The 22,739-nt window shown below is 39.4% G+C and overlaps 1 protein-coding gene across 1 annotated transcript in view; it reads right to left on the reverse strand.

Moving 5' to 3' along the window:
- The window catches only part of myo5b (myosin VB), a 265,930-nt gene that overhangs the window by 50,119 nt on the left and 193,072 nt on the right, over nt 1-22,739 (reverse strand). The window contains exons 17-24 of the mRNA XM_043674299.1: nt 22,258-22,344; nt 19,848-19,959; nt 18,236-18,447; nt 15,230-15,386; nt 11,638-11,877; nt 10,475-10,711; nt 2,040-2,133; nt 1,318-1,466 (exon numbers count right to left, since the gene is read on the reverse strand). Of these exons, the coding sequence (XP_043530234.1) occupies nt 1,318-1,466; nt 2,040-2,133; nt 10,475-10,711; nt 11,638-11,877; nt 15,230-15,386; nt 18,236-18,447; nt 19,848-19,959; nt 22,258-22,344 (1,288 nt within the window). The remainder of the gene's footprint in view (nt 1-1,317; nt 1,467-2,039; nt 2,134-10,474; nt 10,712-11,637; nt 11,878-15,229; nt 15,387-18,235; nt 18,448-19,847; nt 19,960-22,257; nt 22,345-22,739) is intronic.

The following is a 22,739-nucleotide window of genomic DNA, read 5'->3' on the forward strand; positions in this document are numbered from 1 at the left end:
GATTAGCAAGACTCACTTTGTATTCCACAGTTGTCCATATCTTGTATCCACTCCAGATGTTAGATCACAGAACCATATTGGAATCCAGGAACATAGGAGCAGTAAAAGGTCATTTGGCTCTTTGACCTTGCTTCATCATTCAATAAGATTTTGGCAAGTGTGGTTGTAATTTCAGCTCCACTTTTTCCCTCTGTCCCGAGGAAGAAAATTCCACTCTAAACTGACCCTCAAAGGAAATGAATCTCCATATTTTGACCTTACAAGGGCCACCTCGAATTCCTAAACCGTATGTTCTGTCGTTCACACAAGTGGAGGCATCTGCCTAGTATCCACCCTATCCTGGCCCTACAAGATCTTATATGTTTCAAAAAGATTAGAGCTCACTTTTCTAAACTCCAATGGATATAGACCCATCCTGTTCTACTTCGAAGATATTCCTGGAATGACGAAAAGCTCTAAAACACTTTTACAGGACTACAGTTGGTCACAATTTGCTCTCATAATGTCTCTACTCAGCATGAGGCAATTCAATGTCCTGGGCTCCCAGTGGGAAGTCATAAGCACACAATTATTTTGTCTTATTGTTGTAGTTCTATCTCGGACTTGTACACCACATGAGCATGACATCCTGCCAGAAGCAAAGAACTACCTCTCTTTCTTCCAGAGACATGATGGGGTGATTGCAAGGTTATTTTTATTCATTCATAGGATGTGGGCATTATTGGCTGGACCAGCATTTATTGCCCATCCCTAACTGCCCAGACAGCAGTTAAGAGTCAACCACATTGCTGTGGACCAAGAGTCACATGTAGACCAAATCAAATAAGGATGGCAGTTTCCTTCCCTGAAGGTTCTTCGTGAATCAGATGGACTGGCAGCTAAAATCATCATGGATTTACAAGCCTTTGGATTTCCAGAAGCTGCCATGTTGCAATTTTACTTTCCCTATGAGCAATTGATGAGAATAGCTTATCAAAGCTAGTAGTCTCTCTCTTTCACCGTGTGCATGCTGGATCTGCATGACTAAATGTCCTGAGCCAGAAATAGAAGTTTTCTTGTTTTGCTGACAGTATTTCCATTGCCTTTCTAGATGGGAAATGATGTGAATGACTTCTGAGAGCTTCTACTATTCACCAAAGACACTGATGACCACTTTTAAAGTGCAACAGAGATAGCAATTATGCTCATTTCTGGGCATTTTCTGGTCTGAACTGCAGTAATATCAGAAATATATGTAAGCCATGCTCAGTGTTCTATATTGCACATTTACATAATATGTGTTATAGTTGTAAAAGAATCTTTAGCTTTTTAAATCACCTTAATTAAATTTATCTCCTCCTGCAGATTGTCATAGCGCTGCTCCAGACGGGAATACTCTTTCAGGAGGTTTTGATAACGAGAGCGTTCTTCCTCCAACTCCTTCTTTGCCAGCTCACTTTCCTTTGCTGTCTTCTGAGAGAGTTTTTCTGTAGATACAGTGCAATCCTGTTATAGGCAATGGGTTGAGGCAGAAAGAAAATGTTGCTAATCAGATTCACATGCTCCTTGTATACTGGGTTTGCTGCGTTTATTCACACTCAACACGAAAACTCCAATGGGCATTATTTGGACCAGCAGCAGCCCATTTGGAACAGATTTGAGAAGCTGCCATTCAGTGGGAGTTTCAACATGTATGTGTTGTGGGTCAGTTATGCATTACCTAGACACTAAGTAAATGGGGAACAAAAATCCTACAATTTGATGAAACAAGGAGCTTATCACTGCCTGAAGACTCAGGTAGGTTTATTTAATGCACATCAAGGTGTGAATGCAAGCAGTGATCTGGCTACGTTTAACAGCAAATTATACAGAAATTCACGTGTTTCATAAGGTAGAGATATCCAAAACATTTGAATTGATAGTTTTAGTATATTCGTGGAACCAGACCTATCTATTACATCATCATAATCATATCTCATCCTGAAGTCTTTAAACCACCAGTACTTCAAAGGAGCCAAGCAAAACCATAGGAACTTGCTGTCATTACCATAAGTTCTTACCTGCTACATCCTTCGACTCATTCTTGATGCTCTGGTTCAGTTTGTCTTTCTCATCCTTCAGCAATGTGTTCTCCTTTTCCAAATCTAGTACACGCTAGCAAGAGATAAAGAATAGTACAGAATTTGGGTATGTTAAAAAAAAAGATCATAGAAGTTAGTCTTGCCTTCTTCAAGCCATTCCACAAGGATACCAAAGTAATAGGGAATGACATGCAATTCTGCACGAGAAGAGAATTTAAGGAGACCATTAGGATGTGTAAGAGCATTCTGACAAACAATTGTGATTCAGTGATTGAACAACACTTGCTAAACAATCCCAAGTGTACTGAGAATTACACAGACCAATTTAAACTTGACAGTTGGGCTTGCAGAATGGTACACTTGTGTAAATTAACAATAAAAATACACTAATCTATTAATACCCACTACCTTCCACTGGCCAAAAGAATATGAACTCAAATTGTGCAAATTTTAACTTAACAAAATAGTAGCAGTCATTCTCTGGTTCATTTCTCAGGGCAAAGGTTTGGCCAGTCCACCTGCCTGATTTAAACGTAAAGTGTGGCTGTTATATGTCAGTCATCATCCAGCTCTTGTATTCTCCATAGTAATGCCTCTACAAATCAGGCCTATTTGCCAATCAATGCATTCTCTTATAAAATGTTGCTCCTTGTTATAGTGGTATTCGTGTGGATGTCCTGATGAGTGCAAGACAAAAAGCTTTGATGAAAACATGTCTTTTCTCAGCAATACATAGTTATTGATTTAAAAGCTACTTGTTTCTCCCCTCTAAAGGAACATTAAATATTTTATCTTCCAAAGTGGATCACAGATCTCTCTTCTGGTCCATTGTTTTCGCAAATCATTTGAACGTGTTGCAATATATATCCAAAGTGGATTGCCTTCCTCTTGTGATTCACACATCATTCTTGGCAATCAGTATCAGTAAATTATTAAACTCTGAACAGCACTGTAATTCAACATGTACACTCCAGAAATGTTCAGAATGCCAAGCTATGCTTACAAAGAATTTGAAGCAGAGAATGGTCATTTGTGTAACTAGTTTATTTTTGCTCCATCTAAGTCTCCTTCCTACTAACTGATTGTACTCTTTGAACGTATCCGTCTACTCCTGTCTCACTTGGGCACTTTCCCATTTTATTGTACAGAGTTTTTCATTCTGAAATAAAAGCTGTAGAAAATTGCCACCTTTACTTCATCAAGTATTCAGCAGTAAAACAGTACATTAGTTTCTGAAGACAGCTGTAGCCTTTGCTTCAGCAATTCCATGTGGCAACAAGCTCCATATTCTTAACTCAAGAATTCATTGCCCTGAATTCATTGTTAGTTTTTTTTTGCTGACTATAAATTTTTGTTTTTAACTTTACCACTAACAGAAATGCCTGTATAGATCATAATATTAGTGAGAAAAAAAGTTAATATTAATGGGTGCATTGTTGACATTTTCTCTGAAAACTACTGAAACAGGCAGTTTAAGCAAGTTCACACAAAAGATGATTTTGGAATTAAAAAGGGGTGAGGGAAGATCATTAGTTGAAGTTGAGATTTATCAGAACAGATATATACCAATAGTATTTTTGTGTTTTTAAAGATTGTCAACTTTGTAAGCAAAAGGTGACAGTTTATTTTCAATTGCTACAGAAAATGTCTTTTTTTTCCAGTATATCAAAAAGGATTCAGAGTCCTAACTTCTAAATACACTTACTTTTAATGTAGATTTTTTTCACTTGGACATAAATTTAGAAAAAAAGCTGCAAAAATTTGAGAAAATTGTCTTTCTTCGTTTTATTACGTACTCAGCAGTAAAACATTGCAGTAGTCGCTGAAGCAACTGAAGTAATTGCCTTTGGCTTGATGATGAGCACTGGTACAAACCTGTTCGCAAACTATTGCAACATCAGCATCAACATAATTGACTGCAGACTGAGGAGTCACAGAGTTCATTCTTCTGAGTGTGCAAAGTTAATGCATGAAATTTTATGTGAAGTTATGGAACCTGGCATAACTAACTGAATGGCATTAACCAAGTTTGGTGTCAGTTTCTTTGCATCAAGAAGACTGCCCCCTGTAAGTGAGATGAAGTACATAATTTCAGGTCAGTAGCCTCAAGATATGGCTGGAAATAACTTGGAATAAATTACATTTATTACCTTGTTTAAATTACATAGAAAATAGGAGCAGGAGTATGCCATTCAGCCCTTTGAGTCTGCTCCACTACTCAATATGACCAAGGCTGATCAGCTAACACAATAGGCTGTTCCTGCTTTTTCTTCATATCCTTTGATCTCTTTAGCCCGAAGTGCTATAACCAATTGCTTCTCGAAATTACACCATGTTCTGGCTAGACCACTCTCTGATAGTGAATTCCACCAATTCACCATTCTCTTGAAGATATTTCTCCTCACCTCAGTCCTAAATATTTCTACTTAGACAGTGGCCTCTGGGTCACTCCCCACTATTGAGAACACCCTCCCTATATCTATCATGTCTACCCTTGGTGGAATTTCTTGTCAGAATACATTTCTATGAGATTCTCATTCTTCTGAACTACAGTGAATATAATCACTCCTCATGTCTCAACCCAACCATACCAGGAAATGCACTCCCTTTATGGCAAGAACATCCCCGACTCAGGCGACTGACTGTGTGGAGTTTGCACATTCTCCCCATGTCTGCGTGGGTTTCCTCCGGGTGCTCCAGTTTCCTCCCACAGTCCAAAAGATGTGCAGGTCAGGTGAATTGGCCATGCTAAATTGCCTGTAGTGTTAGGTAAGGAGGGGTAAATGTAGGGGTATGGGTGGGTTGCGCTTCGGCGGGTCGGTGTGGACTTGTTGGGCCGAAGGGCCTGTTTCCACACTAAGTAATCTAATCTAATCTAATCTAATCTAATCTAATCTAATCCCTTCTCAGTTAAGGAGACCAGGACAGTACACATTATTCTAGGAGTGGTTTCACCAATCTATTGTACATTTGCTGCAACACATCCCTGCTCCTATACTCAAATCATCTCGCTTTGAAGCCCAAAGTGCAATTTGCCTTCTTTCCCACCTGCTGCACCAAAGCTTACCTTCAGCGACTGGTGTACAAGGATACCCATATCTCAGTACACATTCCTCTCACTCAATTTATAAATCAGATAATAATCTACCTCCCCACTTTTGCTGTCAAAGTGGATAACTTCACATTTATCTGCCATGCATTTGCTCACCCACATAGCTTGTCCAAACCACACTGAAGTATCTCTGCATCCTCCTGACAGCATACCTTCCCATCCAACTTTGTGTCATCTGCAAATTTGGAGATATTACATTTAGTTCCCTCATCTAAATCATTAATACAAATTGCGAATAGCTGGGGGCCCTGGCACCGATCCTTGTAGTATCCCACTGATCATTGGAAAAAAGACACGTTTACTGTTACTCTGTTTTTTGCCTGCCAACCAGTTCTCAATTCATCTCAATATACCATCCCCGGTCCTATGTACTTTAGTTTTACATGCTACTGCTTTATGTGGGACTTTGTTGAAAACCTTCTGAAAATCCAAATAAACCACATTCTCTGGTTCCCCTTCATCAACTGAGTTATATCCTTGAAGAATTCCTGTAGATCTGTCAAGCATAATTTCCCTTTTCCTAAATCCATGCTGACTATCCAATCCTGCTACTATTTTCCAAGCGCTCTGCTATTAAATCTTTTATAATAGACTTCAGCATTTTCCCTATCACTGTAAGCTTTAACATTAGCAACCCTCCAGTCTGTTCCCGGTTCTGTAGAATCTTGGAAGATGACCATAATGCATCCACAATTTCCAATGCATCCAAAGGCCATTTGATCAGATTAGATTAGATTATATTAGATTCCCTACAGTGTAGAAACAGGCTATTTAGCCCAATAAGTTCACACCGACCCTCCAAAGAATAACTTAACCAGACCCATTTCCCTCTGACTAATGCACCCAACACAATGAGCAATTTAGCATGGCCAATTCACATAACTTGCACATCTTTAGATTGAGGGGGGAAACTGGAGTCCCCAGAGGAAACCCATGCAGACACAGGGAGAATGTGCAAACTCCACACAGACAGTCACCCGAGGCTGGAATCGAACCCGTGTCTCTGGTGCTGTGAGGCAGCAGTGTTAACCACTGAGCCACCGTGTTGCCCTAAGTACTCTGGAATACAGATTGTCAGGCCCTGTGGACTTCAGTCTCCAATCCCAACAATTTCCCAAACTCCATTTCTCCATGAATACAGATTTTCTTTCATTCCTTGCGATTATTAAACCCTCTTTTCCCCAGCATTTTTGCTATGTTATTTGCATTCTCCTTTGCGAACACAGAACCAAAGTATGCATTTAGCAGGTCAGCCTTTCTTTTTGCTCCTCATTATAAATTCCCCTGTTTCTGGCTACATTTGTCTTCACCAATCTTTTTGTACCTATAAAAACATTTATAGTTAGTTTTTATGTTCCCCACATCTTACTCTTATGCTCTAATTTCACTTTCTTAATCAATCCCTTTGTCTTCCTTTGGTGAATTCTAAACTGCTACCTCTTTTGTTGTTTTATCCAGACAATTTTCATGTCTCTTCCCTGATTTAATACTATCTCTAGTTTCCCTGGTCAGCCATGGTTTGGCCACCTTTTCTGTTCAATTTTGCACCAGGCACGAAAGAACAATTGCTGCAGTTCACCTATGTGATCTTCGAATGCTTGTTGTTGTCTTTCTTCTGCATCTTTAAGTAACATCCTATAATGTATCATATACAGCTCAAACCTTATACTATTGTAGCTTTCATTACTTAGATTCAAGACCCTGGTCTCAGAATCAACTATGTCACTCTCCATCTTGATTAAAAATTCTACCATCATGGTCATTTCTCCCCAAGAAGCCTCACACAACTAGATTGCCAATTATTCCTTTCTCATTACACAATACCCAGATTCTTTATTGCATGCATCTCTAAATTTCCATTCAATACCATTCCCAACACACCCCCATAGTTTGGGTGGGTCTATATAGAACTCAGTCTAATGTTTTTTGCCCCTTGTGTGTTTTTAAGCCCTACCCATCCAGATTCAACAACACTTGAGCTAACATTCTTGCTCACTATTATGTTAACTTCCTCTTTAACCAGTAACGCAATTCCACTGCCTTTTCCTTTTTGCCTGTCCTTGCTAAATACTGAATACATCTGGATGTTCAGTTTCCATCCTGGTTATTTTGCAGCCATGTCTCTGCAATTCTAACTATGACATATCTGTTTAGATTAGATTAGATTACTTACAGTGTGGAAACAGGCCCTTCGGCCCAACAAGTCCACACCGACCCACCGAAGCGCAACCCACCCATACCCCTACATTTACCCCTTTAACCTAACACTACGGGCAATTTAGCATGGCCAATTCACCTGACCCACACATCTTTGGATTGTGGGAGGAAACCGGAGCACCCGGAGGAAACCCACGCAGACACGGGGAGAATGTGCAAACTCCACACAGTCAGTCGCCTGAGTCGGGAATTGAACCCGGGTCTCTGGCGCTGTGAGGCAGCAGTGCTAACCACTGTGCCACCGTGCCGCCCACTAGATGTTCTCATCTAGTTACGGGATTAATTTATTCAGTCTATTGCAAATGCTCCATGCGCTGAGGGACAAAGCCTTATGGCTTATCTTTTTAACATTACTTATCCTGCAGCCATTATTTTTCACTCCGGCTCTATTTGAGCCTGGCCCTTGATTTCTTTACCGATCAGTTTTCTTATTCTCCTTTCTGTCTCTTGCTCATCCTTGATTCCCCTTTCTCCAATCCTTTCCTACATTTATCTAATGCTTTTCATAAAATGCTGTTTTATGGTATCAAGTCCCCTACAAACGTGAAAGGTCCCAATTGATATTGTAATGGTTATGAGCAAAGTTTGTAAAACTGAATCTAATGAAATTTGCACAGAAAAATGTAAAAAGTGTAAAATGTAAAAGTAGACTGATTGCCATTAAAACTCAGTTGGTTTACCATGTTCTGCCAAAGAAATCCTCTAGCTCTACCCATTCTTATGCGCTTAGTCTACATGTGACTCTACAGTCCGTTTTGCTATAATGTGTGTTTCTTCAATGGGAATCGGCTATAACACTATTGAATAATTTAGACCATTATTCGTAGAATGTGAACTTGTATTGGTTATAATGTGATTCTGGCCCCATTATTTTAAATGGTGCTGTTATTATGCAATTTTCTTATAACGTAGGGTAGCACAGGATCAGAACTCTCGTATTAATTCAGAACCGACTGTAATTTATTCTATGTGATTGAATCATAATACCTTTTGAAGTGGCGCTGTAAGCTAGTCAGCTGTTCAATTGCTACTCAATAGGAACGATCATTACCATTTTCCGAGTGCAACTGATAAATGTGACCATCTGCTCAATTTTACATTTCTCCCCTGCCACAAATTCCCAACACTCAAACCACCAACAAGGAGAGCAAAAAAAACTAGTCATCTGACTCAGTTGACATATTTTACAGATACGTTAAACTCAGCACATACTTGAATTGCCTGGAACTTCTCTTTAGTTCATAGAAATATCGTATTTAACTCTATGATTGATTTCTTTCCCCGAGATAATATGTATGCAAAGCAAACACATGCCCTTTTGGTCCTGGTTACATACACATCATTAATTGAGATGCTCTGAATTAATGACTGAGGAAAGGAGCACCATAGCTGTGCACAGATTATACTGAAAACTTGTGGGAAAGTTTACTGCCCCGGACACCTCTCACCTCTGACATCGTTACTCTTCACTCATGTGCAGAGGCTAGAGAAGGGAAATGTTTCTCCTTTAGGCAACATACCAGCATCAACCACTTCCAGGTCAAGAACTGTGCTAATTAGATCGAGCTTTCAGTTTATTCTCTATACTTCCCTCACCATCTGTCAATTTTAACTTTGGTCTTAATTTTAAAAATGCATCCTCATGCAGAAACCAGCAAAAAAAAACATTACAAATGCTGACACAGTTCTATGCTTATCACTTTTACGATAATGAAAGAAACGAAGTGCACAGAACTGCAGCCTGTTGTACTGGTCGATTTAGAAGTTACTGAAGTGAAATTAAATGCTAAAGTCTCGAGATTTATTTTCCAGAGGGAAAATTACTTTGTATGTCATTTGACACATTTCACAGCCTACAATAATTTTAGCTTCCAAGTGAGAAATAATTTTTTCTGGTAGAGTAAGAGATATTTTAAATAAGAACATAAAATTAGTTATGGTATTCCAATACAACTTTATAACAGCTAGGGTTTTCATTAGGAATTTCAACTTTGTTGACCCTGAAATATGGAAAGACTGTTAAATGACAAACACGGTAGTGATGATTTTTATACATGAGATATTTTATGCAATGAAAGGAAATTGGAGAAAAAAAGGTTTAGGGGTGACTTGATAGAGGTGATTTAGATGATTAGGGGTTTAGATAGGGTTGACCATGAGAACCTTTTTCCATGTATGGAGTCAGCTATTACGAGGGGGCATAGCTTTAAATTAAGGGGTGGTAGGTATAGGACAGATGTTAGGGGTAGATTCTTTACTCAGCGAGTCGTGAGTTCATGGAATGCCCTGCCAGTAGCAATGGTGGACTCTCCCTCTTTATGGGCATTTAAACGGGCATTGGATAGGCATATGGAGGATAGTGGACTAGTGTAGGTTAGGTGGGCTTGGATTGGCGCAACATCGAGGGCCAAAGGGCCTGTACTGCGCTGTATTTTTCTATGTTCTATCTCAATGTTAGCGTAGTTAACAGCATCCCTTTTCAGAGGGAAATTAGAGTCACACAGTGGAGGCTCATTACAAAAACACGATGATGATGTAGTCATGGCAAAAGGCTAGACTTTTTTTTCCCCCTCCAAATAAACCGGAGAAGAGAAGGAAAGTTTCAAGGTGCAATGAAAAGATTAGAGAAAGTAAATTAGCAAAGACCAATTCTAGCAGTTCTAGAATTAATAGAAAGGGAGCATAAATTGAAAAATATATCATTACAGAAATAAACTGAAAAGATTAGAAAAGCTCTAGTAAGTTCTGAAGAGATTACAAAACAGAATATGTCAAGTGGTTATGGAGGCAAAAGTTAGAAATACATGTTTGAAGGAATTCTCTAAACACTTTTAATGAAAAATTATAAATAGCAATATAGAAAAAAAGCAACAAAGTGAAATGTAGACAGCTCTGGAGGAGAAATGTGGCTAGCTGCATAACCTCTTCCCTGTGTTGTAATTCTGATTATTAATTTAATAAATTCTCCTAATGGATGCACATGCAAAAATCTATGCAAATATTTTTCAAAATGACCAACCTAGAATTGACCAATAAATTAATTTTCAGTTGTCAACTGGTTTAAAATACTTCCAGTTTTGGTTACCTGCTGAAGTTCTGCCTTTTCCCTGGTGTAAGTGTCTTCCAGGATTTTGCGTTCAGTCTGGGATTTCCCAAGCTCCTTGCGGAGTTTCTCAATTTCTTCCTGTAAGCTAGTTTCTCGGTTCTTGTCACCCTGTTGTTCACGCCATCGGTCCAACTCCTTGTTAAGTTTATCGATTTCGGTAGCTTGTGCTGTATTCACTGCCATCAACTGCTCAGTCATTGCCTTGTGTTCCTTGTTCTATGGAAACAATCATCAGGTGGGATCAATCCAATAGATAACGCAATATTCATAGCACTGTATTTCACAAACAAAAGACATTCTGCTTGATTGCTCTAGGTTATTTAATATAGAAGTGGTTCCCAAGTAGGTTTGAAAACATTTCAAAATATTATTACAACACTCGAGTTTTCTATCACTACTTAATCTAGAACAAGGTTTTCGTTTAAGTTCAGACTCAAGGCTACTGTAGTAAATGGCATTCTGCTATGGGCCATTTTCAGGCACTCTCTAATATGGCGCTCTTGGGTCTCTTCAGCTCTTTCTACGACTCTGGTTCACTCACCAGAGTGTTTTATTATTATGGCTCATCAAGGATGAGCGACGAATACTGGATTTGCCAGCAAGGTCCATAAGCAGAGAACTGAAACACTTACAAGGAAAGCTTAAAGTAGATAACAAGTGGCAACCAAGTATAGGCACCATCAGGACAGAGTAATAAATGTTCTACTCTAAATCCTTCCATTTGAGTAGGGCATTGGAAGATGGGAAAAATACTAAGATCTACATTGTGGTCACTTGTTGATTAACGTAACTTGTGCAGAGGTGAAGTCTGAAGTTATCACATACATTGGACACTAACTCTTCAGACCACATAGTCACTAGGTCAAGGTGTACAGAGATTGGTGCCTTAAAGAAAAGCTAAGAAAGGGAGAAAGAAGTGTGAAAAATTTACTTTCATTATTCAAATGAATGATTTGGAGTTTTCACTGACTGCAGAAGACAATCCAATTTTATGTGCAGAATTTGACTTAAAGTTTCTTTAAAGCAATAATGCTAATTCTTATTCACTTGCATATATAACAGCATTCATTTGTCCTAAAATGTGCTGTCTTGCAAAAGTTAAGTTTAAAACAAACTTGAAATTAGATGGAGGTCTTTCTTACCTGAACGTCGACCTTTCTTTGAAGCTGGACCACTTTATTTTCCATCCCACTGGTGAGTTTCTTGTAGTGTTCTACTGACCTGGCTTCAATCTTCAGTGTCTTTAACTCACGGCGTGCCTTCATGCGCCTATAGCAGCACTGGAGGTAGATGACCGCATTGCGTATCCTGGAGAACCTCTTCCGGGCTATCCAACCCCTTACATATTTCTGAATAATACTGGCTTTGTGTTGCCGTAGCAACTGTGGAGATCAGAAAATAACAGTAAAGTCAGAAAACATGCAACAACTTGGTAGACTACACAGTAGAGCGCAGCAAGGTACAGTTCCAACACCATAAAAAGACAGCTTTAGATTCATGCTGACACTTCTCAAAGCTGCAAGGTTTCTATAATTCCCAATAAAAACACAGGGTACAAAAGATGTGACAATATCTTATTAGCTCTTAATCACATCCTACCTACATTTAGGATGATAGCTTTTTCTCATTGATTGCATATCCCTTCTGAAGGCTTCTTACATTTCAAGATGTACCACAGCCCTTCACATTCAATGAACTTTTTCAAATATTACAGGAAAAACATGTCCACATGAAAATAGTTGGATATTCCCAACAGAATTCATAATGAATGAGTATATTTTATTTATTGCTAACAAGCTAGGACTTAAGAGACTCTGCTGCAGAAAAACAAATTTTTTTTTTAATTTAGAGAATCAAGTGAAACATGCAAAATCAATTTTAAAAGATTGCGAGGGAAACAATGTCATCATTCAGCAGCATGCCAACCTGATGAAGGAGCAATACTCCAAAAGCTTGTACTTCCAAACAAACCTGTTGGACTATAACCTGGTGTTTGTGATCTTTAACTTTGTCCACCCCAGTCCAACACCAGCACCTCCACATCATGGCTACCAATAATTCAACACGGCAGTGAAAATTTAGCTTCACTGGTCAAAATTACAGAATAATATGGCAGTAATGATTTGAGTGATACAATTCAAGGTCACCCAACTTTTGATTCCTGGTTCTTGCTGATCTGTGCTATATCTAATTTAGCCACTCTTAGTTCTATTCAACGAGAGACAGCATATCCACCTAATTGTTGTCCAGTGGCCTTGATAAACACTGGACATATTGGAAACAAAAACAATCGCTGTTTGGGATCACACTTCTGTTAGTGGATTTGGTTCATCACTTTCCAAGGGGCTGACTCATAGCAACTTTACCACTTTCAATGAAAAGGAGTCAAGACCACAAACGGAGAGAAGAGCAATGAGGAAAATGTTTTGGCTTCCAAGAAATAAAGCCAGCTTAAGCAGGCGATCAAAATTATCATAAGTAAAAATAGAAAATAAAATGGAGTCAATCCTGCATAATTGCAAAAAAAACTCTAAAGAGATGGCATCACACAAGCTTAATGTATAGTATTCACTTACAGCAAAAGCAAAGGAGTACCATTAAAATGAAACCATTAGAGATAATGCAGTTCCAACATAAGGTTTAGAACCGTCAATCCAAATGATGGTAAAAACAATCTCGGTGATATTCCTCATGATCCCATTCTCATGGGATCAATTATGGAATGAGTTTGCGATACCAGAGATCACATGTATTGTTGCAACTTGCTTCCAATTAAAACTTAACCACCCCACTAACATTTTGCACTGCAATAGGATGCATCATTTTGGCATATTCACTAACAATGATTCACCTCCTCTGACTATATGCGCCAAGAAATATTATTCAATACATGCTAGCTGTTACTCAAAAAACCATGAATACAAATCTTCCAAGTGACTTAAAAAATGTTTTAATCAAAAATGGAATTTCAAAAAATAGGCCTGAGGCAGTAAAGCCAAATTGAGTTTTCCATAAAAATAGACAGAACAGTTAAATATAAATGTTACAAGAACACATTTTCTATTATTTATTAAAGAATGTAAAATCTATGTGTCTGATGGTCTTGATTTTTTTTGACAAACATTAGAGATAAAGTTGAAATCCACATTGCATATAATTTGTAAATATTAGCCAGTTTTGAGAAGATTTGTAGCTTAGATTGAGGTTCTGGATGTAAGTTTGCTCGCTGAGCTGGAAGGTTGATTTTTCAGCTTCAAAATGAACCTTCCAGCTCAGCAAGCAAACTTACATCCAGAATTTATTAATATCTCACACTGCTGATACAAACTCACCCTGGACTTTGACAAGGATGCATCCACAAATAGGGCAACAGCCCTAAATACAGCCCTTTTGAACTTCCATATCAACAAAATTCAACCAGGATACTTAAAGCCATTATTATATATTTGAAATATGTGACATTGTGTCAAAAACAAAATGGTTTATATTTTACTCTTGGAGAATCTGTGATCGAGGAGTGACACTTGGCAAGTGCAGCAAGAAAAGGTCCACTCTTGGCTGATCTGTTTATTCCACATTCCCAGAAAATGGAACTAGTGAGGCATGCGCGCACAGGACTGGAGACCATTGTGGTGATTCAGCATCTACTACCCTCCGCACTACCTATCCTGATTCAAAGCTTTGAGTAGCACCAGCAGCACTAACATGTCCTTTGCACCAATTTCCAAAGTAGTAACATTTTAGCCAGTCATTTGACAATAACCAAATGTTTTCCCACCAAAACTGAGACATATTTACTTCACTGTAATAAAACTTACTAGAGAATTCAAACATTCAGTACAAATGTGAAGTAAATGACCTAAAAGTGAATATCACAATATTGAAAGGATACATATTTCATAAAGCATTTGATTATAATGGAAAAAATGTTAACCAAAATCAATATTTTTAAAGGAATTACTAACTGTAATTGGGAATCATGAGAAAACTTCTGCTATAATACCATGTAATCCTTCAGCAAGTAATTATCATTGTTAATTGGTAATTATTATGTTATTTCTGGCAAAAATATATCTTTTTCTCCACAGACATCATGATCATAAATGACCACTTTCACAGGGCTATGACCTCTGTTCCAAGGATGCTGGAAAATATGAAAACACTACATAATACTTATTTGATTCTTGTTTATTGTGCCTGAACCAACACTGGGGGTTTCAGACATGCTAACGAGGGGATCAACTGTCTGCATGAATTCCCTCCTCCATGAAGCTGGGCTGCCCTGTTCAGGGTTATAGGTGTGAAAGCTGCCCAGCAGCAGCTACCACCAAAAAGCTAAATTTGAATGTTTGCAAAATTCATAGAAGGTCGAACAAGGAGTGTTCTTCCCAGCTCCACAGCATTACTGGTAGTTGCTACAGGCTACAATAAACACACTTCCTCTCCCCATTGTGTGTCAATTCTGGTCAAGAAATTCAGCTTTTGCAACGCTAAGTTGCCTGCAGAGGCTGTGATACTTTACTTAATAAATAAGGCTCAAGGTCCCAAGCTTGGACTGGTCTTATGCCTCCAAGATGGGACCAGGGATCCTGGTGAACATTGATTCTGGGCCCAGTGATAACCTCAGACAAAATCTGCCTCAGTGTGTGAGGTAAGGGGCTCTCATTTTCAAGAATGATGATTAGAAGCTAACTTTACATGTAAACTTAAACCCAGAAACGTGAAAACACTTACCTCATGGTACACCCGCCTGACAAACGTTCCACGAGTGTAAGCCTGAATCGTGACGGCCGCATTGCGAATATGCAGGTACTTTCGTCGCACAACATGCATCCTATACTGCTTCTGAAAAATGACCGCAGCTCTTGTTTTTCGCAGCAAATCCACCCACCTTAGAATAACCAAAATGAACCGAGGGTATTAACAAGAATGAATGAAGGCAGGTTGGCTGATAAAAATGGATGCAAGTGATCCAATACATCTTAAAATGCAACTTTAAAATAAAAAAACCGTCAAAATCTGAAATCAAGAGCACACTGAAATCACGGTCGGCTCAAACGTTTCGGTAAGAAAAAAAGCAAGGAGATATTAATGCTGGGATATAGTGGATAATGGAAAAAGAAAGGGATATGGAGGAAAGAGACCACTGGGCCAGATGGTTGGTCCTTGGTGGTGTAGGAGGGGAGCTGGTGCAGGAGGCTGGCATCTGCAATTGTCAGGCTTCATGTGATAAAGTAGGTAGTAATATTTGCTATTTAGGAAGACAAAGCGAGAAACATTCTAGAAGGTTCTAAGAGGCCTGGAATTCTACTTCTAACATAGGGCGTATCTTCAGGACAGCAGTGAGAGAATGTTTTTTTAAAAAGGTAAAATCTGCTTGAACACATATGACACACGCCAAGGGTAGTTGGGACTTGAACCTGGATCTTCTGGCCCTAAAGTAGGGACATTATCACTCACCACAACCCCTTTCAAAGTGATTACGATGCAAGTGGTTTAGTAAAACTGGATTTAGCTGTGATGTTACAACAATCAGACAACATACAAACCATTACTGCCTAGGCTCAAGGACAGCAAATAACCATGTAAAGCAGCGACAGGGGGCCGCTGAGCAGCATAGCGATAGATAAAGAAGAGGTGCTTAAAAGGCAAAACAAAATATCCAAAGAACTGCAAATGCTGGAACTCAGAAAGAAAAGCAGATATTTCTGGAAAAGCTCAGCAAGTCTGGCAGCATCTGTGGAGAGAAAGCAGAGTCAATGTTTTGGGTCCAGTGAGCCTTCTTCAGTACGGCTGAAAAGGCTGGCAGCACACCCAGTACAGATGTAGCCAGGCCTGGATCGGAGGCAACCTAGGCTGACATTTGTCGATCTACAGCCTCTTTTGGTGAGGAGGAGAATACTGCAGGAAAACATGCTTCCATTTATTGAGCTTTTGGAAAGTAATTCTTATGCTTAAGGATAGCAATACCAAGTCCGTCTAAAGCCCACCAAATGAAACAGCCGGCCATTGAGTTTGGCTCAGGATGAGATGTTTGTCCTTGCCTGGGGAAGGTATTGTTTTCGACAGCTGCCACCCAATAGCCAACAGGTCTACAGTCCCAGGACGGCAAATTCAAGCAGTGGCCATTGCTAGGACTATAGGAGCAGCAGGACCTCAGGGTTCATATACACAATTCCCTGAATGGGCCCATGCAAGTTGAAACAGTTGTGCAGAAAGCTTATAGAATCATTGTGTTTATTAAGAGATATCGAGTGTAAAACCAAGTAAGTGATGCTACATCTCTATAAATCATTGTTCAGACAACATTTGGAATATTGTGCTCAGTTTTGGGCTCTTCATTAAAGGAAGATATTAAAAGCAATGCTGGCCTATCCAGAGATGTCACATCCTGTGAGTGAATTAAAAAAAAACACTGGAGTGTGCACTAAAGAGATTTACCAGAATGCTACCAAGAAAGAGGGATTTTAGATATCAGGAAAGATTAGAGAAATCTGGTTTATTCTCCTTGGAGTAGAGAAGTTGAAGAGGTGACCTTATTGGGGTGTTCAAAATTATGAATAATTTTGAAAGGATAAAGAGGATATTCTATTTCCAGTAATTGGCATGTAAGTAACTAGGGGTCACAATTTGAAGATCATCAGCAAGACAGCTAGGAGTGAAAGGAGGAGAAAATTCTTTATTCAGCTGTTAGGATTTAGAATGCGCTGCCTGGGAGAGTACTGGAGGCAAATTCCATAGGAACTTTCAGGAGAATGCTGGACATACATTTGAAAGTGATGAAGTTAGAGGGCTATGGAGAGAAGGCTAGAGAACGGTTCAAACTGGGTAGCTCTTTTGGAAGCTGGTAGTGTTGCGATGGGTTGAATGGCCTCCTTTTGTACTGTAAAATTCCATGATTATATGATTCTAACCAGACCCCAGAAATGCACCAATTTTGTTTCAGAGGACATCCTCCTTCAGCCAATATAAGCAAAAGAATTTTAGACGCAACTACAACTTAAGCTACAAAATCTTATGCTGATGAATTGCTTTTAAGTCATAGCTGTTCAATGAGGAACCTTTCTCTGATGGGGGGCGTTGGTGAGATTTCCAGAACATAAGAAATCAGAATCAGAGAAACCAAAAGCCAATCGAACCTGCTGTGTCATTCATAAAGATTGTGGCTGAATTAAATCCTGACCTCTTCCCCTAATTTGAAGCAATCTGTCAATCTTTGTCTTGAACAGACTTTGAATATTCACAACCCTCTAAGATAGATAATTTCAAAGATTCATAACTTTGCAAGTGAAGACATTTCTTCTCAGCTCAGCCCCAAATGACCCATAGTACTTAATTTTCTGGCAAAGGCAAGCAGCCCGATCAAGTCTTCTCAATTTTATATCTTTCAATAAGACCTAATTCTTCTAAAACTGAGCCCTGTTCTACCCAACACATCCTATCTGACAGCCCTCACATGTCATTAATCAAGCCTGCATGCCCACCTTAGGCAAGCATGACTATTCTTGTTGATGTTAACTGAAATTTCCTGTGTTGATCCAGAAAATACATAATGCATGAAACACTCAAATAATTGGGAAGTTCCTTCCTCAGACCAATGTTGTTTCTGTATGTTGTGTAAGCAGATTGCAGAGATGTTAAATCTCACCCACTTCATAGTAAGTTTAATAGTAGAATGACAAAGGAGGTGTGTCCCTTCAGTCCCTCATAATGCATGAAAGTTCTGGCAATAAAGCCTACCTGCGAGCTTGGTAGCCCCGAATATGTTTCTGAATAGTGATGGCAGCCTTCCTCATCCGCCTGTACTTAGTTCTCTGTAACCAACCACGAACAGTCTTTTGTATCATCATACATGCAGCTCGGAACTTATCTGCTCGCAGTTTCTCCAGATATGCCACCTGACCAGCACGGAAGAAGATTTTGGATCGGCCAAACTGGAATTTATCAGGATCCTGAAGAAAATAAAAATCACAAAAAAATTGTTTACTGAGTGACTGAATTGTACAATTTGCAGAATCAGACAGCTGTTCATCCATTGAGACAGTGTCAAAGAACTAATTTAAGTGCACATGAATCCCACTTTCCAGCACTTGAATGTTATGACATTCAAGTGTTTATCTATGTATTTTTTAAAGGTTGCAAGGTATTGGGTCTCAACTATTAACACAGACAGATAGAAGAATGTTTTTCCCTCAAATCCCCTCTAAAGCTTCTATCTTTCACCTTAAGATTATGCCCCCTTATTATTGTCACTTCAACTTAAGGGAACAGCTGCTTCCCATCTAGCCTGTTCATACTCCTGATAATCTTATACATCTCAATCATGTCCCTGTTCTGCCTTCTCTCTCTAAAGAAATGACCTGAGTTTATCCTGCCTTTCTTCATAACTAAAATATTCCACCCCAGGCAACATCTTGGTGAATCTCCTCAGCATCCCCTCCAATGCAATCATTCTTCCTGTAGTGTGGAGACCAGAATTGCACAGTACAGCTACAGCCTAACCAAAATCCTGTACAGCTTCAACATAACCTCCATGTTCTTGTAATCTATGCCATGTAATCTTGTAATCTCCTCAATAAAGGCAAGTATTCCATATTGATTCCTGAAGAAGGGCTTATGCCCGAAACTCCTGTCGATTCTCCTGTTCCCTGGATGCTGCCTGACCTGCTGCGCTTTTCCAGCAACACATTTTCAGCAAGTAATCCATATGCCTTCTTAATTACCCTATTAAACTATCCTGCCACCTTGAGGGATCTGTGGACACGCACGCCAAGATCCCTCCACTCCTCTGAGCCTCCTATTGCCCTGCCAATCATTTAGTACTCCTTTATCAGGTTACTTCTCCCAAAGTGCATCAATATTTACTATCAGTACAAGAGCAGCACACACATTTATTGGAACATGTCTGTGATGTTTTTGCAAGCCTTACCACCATGGCAAAATTGGCAAGACTTTTTTTTTGACAGAGACGATCTCCACTAATAAGGAGGTAACTCTGGACTGGCACCAAAGGCTTTTTTTAAATCTTAAGAGTGTGGGTGTCACTGGTTAACTCAGTATTTATTGCCCATCCCTAATTGCCCAGAGGGCAGTTGAGAGTCAACCACATTGCTGTGGCTCTGGAGTCACATGCAGGCCAGACCAGGTAAGGATGGCAAAATTTCCTTCCCTAAAAAGGACATTAATGAACCAGATGGGTTTTTAAAAACCATTTAACTAGCTCTTAACTCCTTTTTTATTGAATTCAAATTTCACAATATTGAACACACTACTTTGGACATGAACATATGCTATTAGCTTGGGCCTCCAGTTTAACATCACAGCTATGCCATGGCCTCCACAAAATCCTTACCTTGATAACAATTTCAAGAAGTCTCTTACAAGTCTCTTTCTTATCATTTAATATTATGTTCTTCTTGGTCATTAGGACTCTGTATCGGTTGAAGAACTCATGGTACGTCCACCTGTCAAAAAAATACGTTTGGTATTGTGACAATTCAGCTGCCTAATTTTTAAGTGGCTCTTAAGGTGACTTCCAGCAAATTACAGAGGAACTGCATTAGATGCAGACAGTCAGAAGAACACCAAGTAGATATTTTTAGGAAAAAAATCAATTTTATTTTATATGAGCCATATTTATAGACAGTGATATTGATCCAAGCAAATTATGGATTACAGGGATACATTCAATTAACGGTGTAAAGAGAAAAACTAAATTAGAATAAAAAAGACAAGTCAGTTGAGACCTTTTCACTCAAGAGTAATAGAATTTATGAGTCAAGTTTCAACAAAGCAGTCAATATAAACAGATTTAAAACATTATATTGTTTAATTTTTAATGGAGAATTCTGTGGATTCAATTCTGGAAATAAATAATTACAAGGAAGGTAGAGGTCGCAGTGGTCTCAGAGTCAGAAGCTTCACATTCAAGTTCTACTCCAGGACATGATAGCCATAATGTAGCCAAATGCATTGTAAAATCCTCCTGTCTATGGCAGGAGTGTGAGAGAGACCCCATGCCAACAATGCATGATATATCCCTTGTCCTCCCAGTGACAGATTGGTGGCCTGATCCAGGCAAATCTAGCAATGGAAACAGCCATAATCATGGCTTTGTATGCCTTATCTCTCACTAGGCATGAAAAGCAGAAAGTGAGAAGGAAAGAACAAATTTATATAACATCACTGGCTTTTTTAAGTTGGCATTCAACTTAGTTTCTGAGTTCAATCCGTTTTATAGGCATGTAGCATTCCTGCTGCAGACATTGTATCTACTCTAGCTTGTACTTTTTCAGGAAACGCATTCGTGGTTAGCTTTACTAACATCTTGGCAAGGTTCACTTCCGTTGAATTCATAGTTACTCTGGAACATGTTAAATTAAAAATGAAGTCCAACTCCTGGGTAACTACTAAGCTGACCCCTCCAACGTACCACTCCTCAACCTCTGGCAATCCCTCCCCTATCTCACCTCACCAGTCTTACTGAACATTCCCCCATGCCCCCTCCAAATTCCAAACACCAGCCCGAACAACTGCGACCAGCCATAACATTCTCAGACCATGACCTACCCTCAGCACGAGATCACATTCTTAACCCCACAATGTAATCTCAGTTACCTTTTCACAGCAGCTGTCAAAATATCTGGCTGTGCTGCCAGACACGGAAATGTCAGAACACATACACACTGGTTGCTGCAAAAAGGTCAAAAAGATTTGACGTTCCCAACTATCCTGCACAATGAGAGTTGTGTTAATTTCAGATATGAAAATGTGTTGCTGGAAAAGCGCAGGTCAGACAGCATCCAGGGAACAGGAGAATCGACGTTTCGGGCATAAGCCCTTCTTCAGGAATGCCCGAAACGTCGATTCTCCTGTTCCCTGGATGCTGCCTGACCTGCTGCGCTTTTCCAGCAACACATTTTCAGCTCTGATCTCCAGCATCTGCAGACCTCACTTTCTCCTTAATTTCCGATATGGTCTGCATACCTGAAGGAGCCAGGAATGGAACTCCAAGATCGAAAATTGTCACTGAGGACAAACAACAAAATATTGGAGCAAAATTTAGTTAGAAGGATCTGTTTAGTTACAATGATAGACTAAAGAAGCTGGGACTGTTCTCCTTAGAGAGAAGGCTGAAAGGAGATTTGATAGATGTTTTCAAAACCATAAGCAGCTGGACAGAGTAAATAGTGAGAAGCATTCTCACTCAAAAAATAAAATTATCAAGGTGGCGCAGAGTTAAAGTGATGTGGAAAAGAAGCAAAGATGATGTAAGAAAAGTCTTTACTATTCAGCATGTAATTAAGGGTATTGAATGCACTGCCTGGAAATGTGGTACAAATAGCTTCAACTGAGGCATTCAAGAGGGCATGAACCATTAGACCACAAGACACAGGGGAAGATTTAGGCCATTCAGCCCACTGAGTCTGCGCTGCCATTCAGTTAAACCTATCCATCTCTGTCTTCAATTAGAAGATTATCTGAATAGAAATAATGTGCAAGGATATGGGAGAAAATGCGAGATTGGCACTTGGCATTGATGCCCCTTTGAAGAGCTGGTGCAGACAGAATGGAACCAAACTGTCACCTTCTATAGGTGATTCTGATCATGACTCCTTGGAATGTTCAGGCCATAGTAACTTGTTTGTGAAATACTTCTGTTTATATCCAACATGTGTACTCTATAGCAATGATAAACCTTCAATTCAATGCCAAGAGGGTTTTGGATGAACCCTGTAAAAGCGTATGAATCATACACCTACCTTGATGGGTAACCTGCAGCACTGATACGAATAGTCTCCAAAACCCCACAGGCCCGGAGCTGCTGTACAGCACGCTTGGCGTCAAACCTGGAACAGAGAAAAATGAGTATTTAGAACAGATCCAATTCAAATTTTGTTATCCAATCTTTTAAATCTATTTTTTTTTTTTAAACACAATGTAGGACAGTACCAATCTGGAGCTAATTTATCAACCAGTTTGCCTTACAGATTCGTGCACAGTGGGAACTGAGACAAGACCAAACCTGTCCACCTCATTCCAGTACTGAATCAGATTTGCCATTGTAAATAGATTAGAGGTCGAGAAGGTGATGTAGTGGTAATGTCTTTGGACATGTAATCAAAAGGACCAGACCAAAGCTCTGGAATTGTGGGTTCATATCCCAACACAGCAGCTGGTGGAATTTAGATTAAATAAGGGAAATCAGAAAATGGAAGCTAGCCTAGGTCATAAGGTGTAAAAG

Source organism: Chiloscyllium plagiosum, chromosome 1, assembly GCF_004010195.1.
Source record: "Chiloscyllium plagiosum isolate BGI_BamShark_2017 chromosome 1, ASM401019v2, whole genome shotgun sequence".
In the NCBI taxonomy this organism is placed as follows: domain Eukaryota; kingdom Metazoa; phylum Chordata; class Chondrichthyes; order Orectolobiformes; family Hemiscylliidae; genus Chiloscyllium; species Chiloscyllium plagiosum.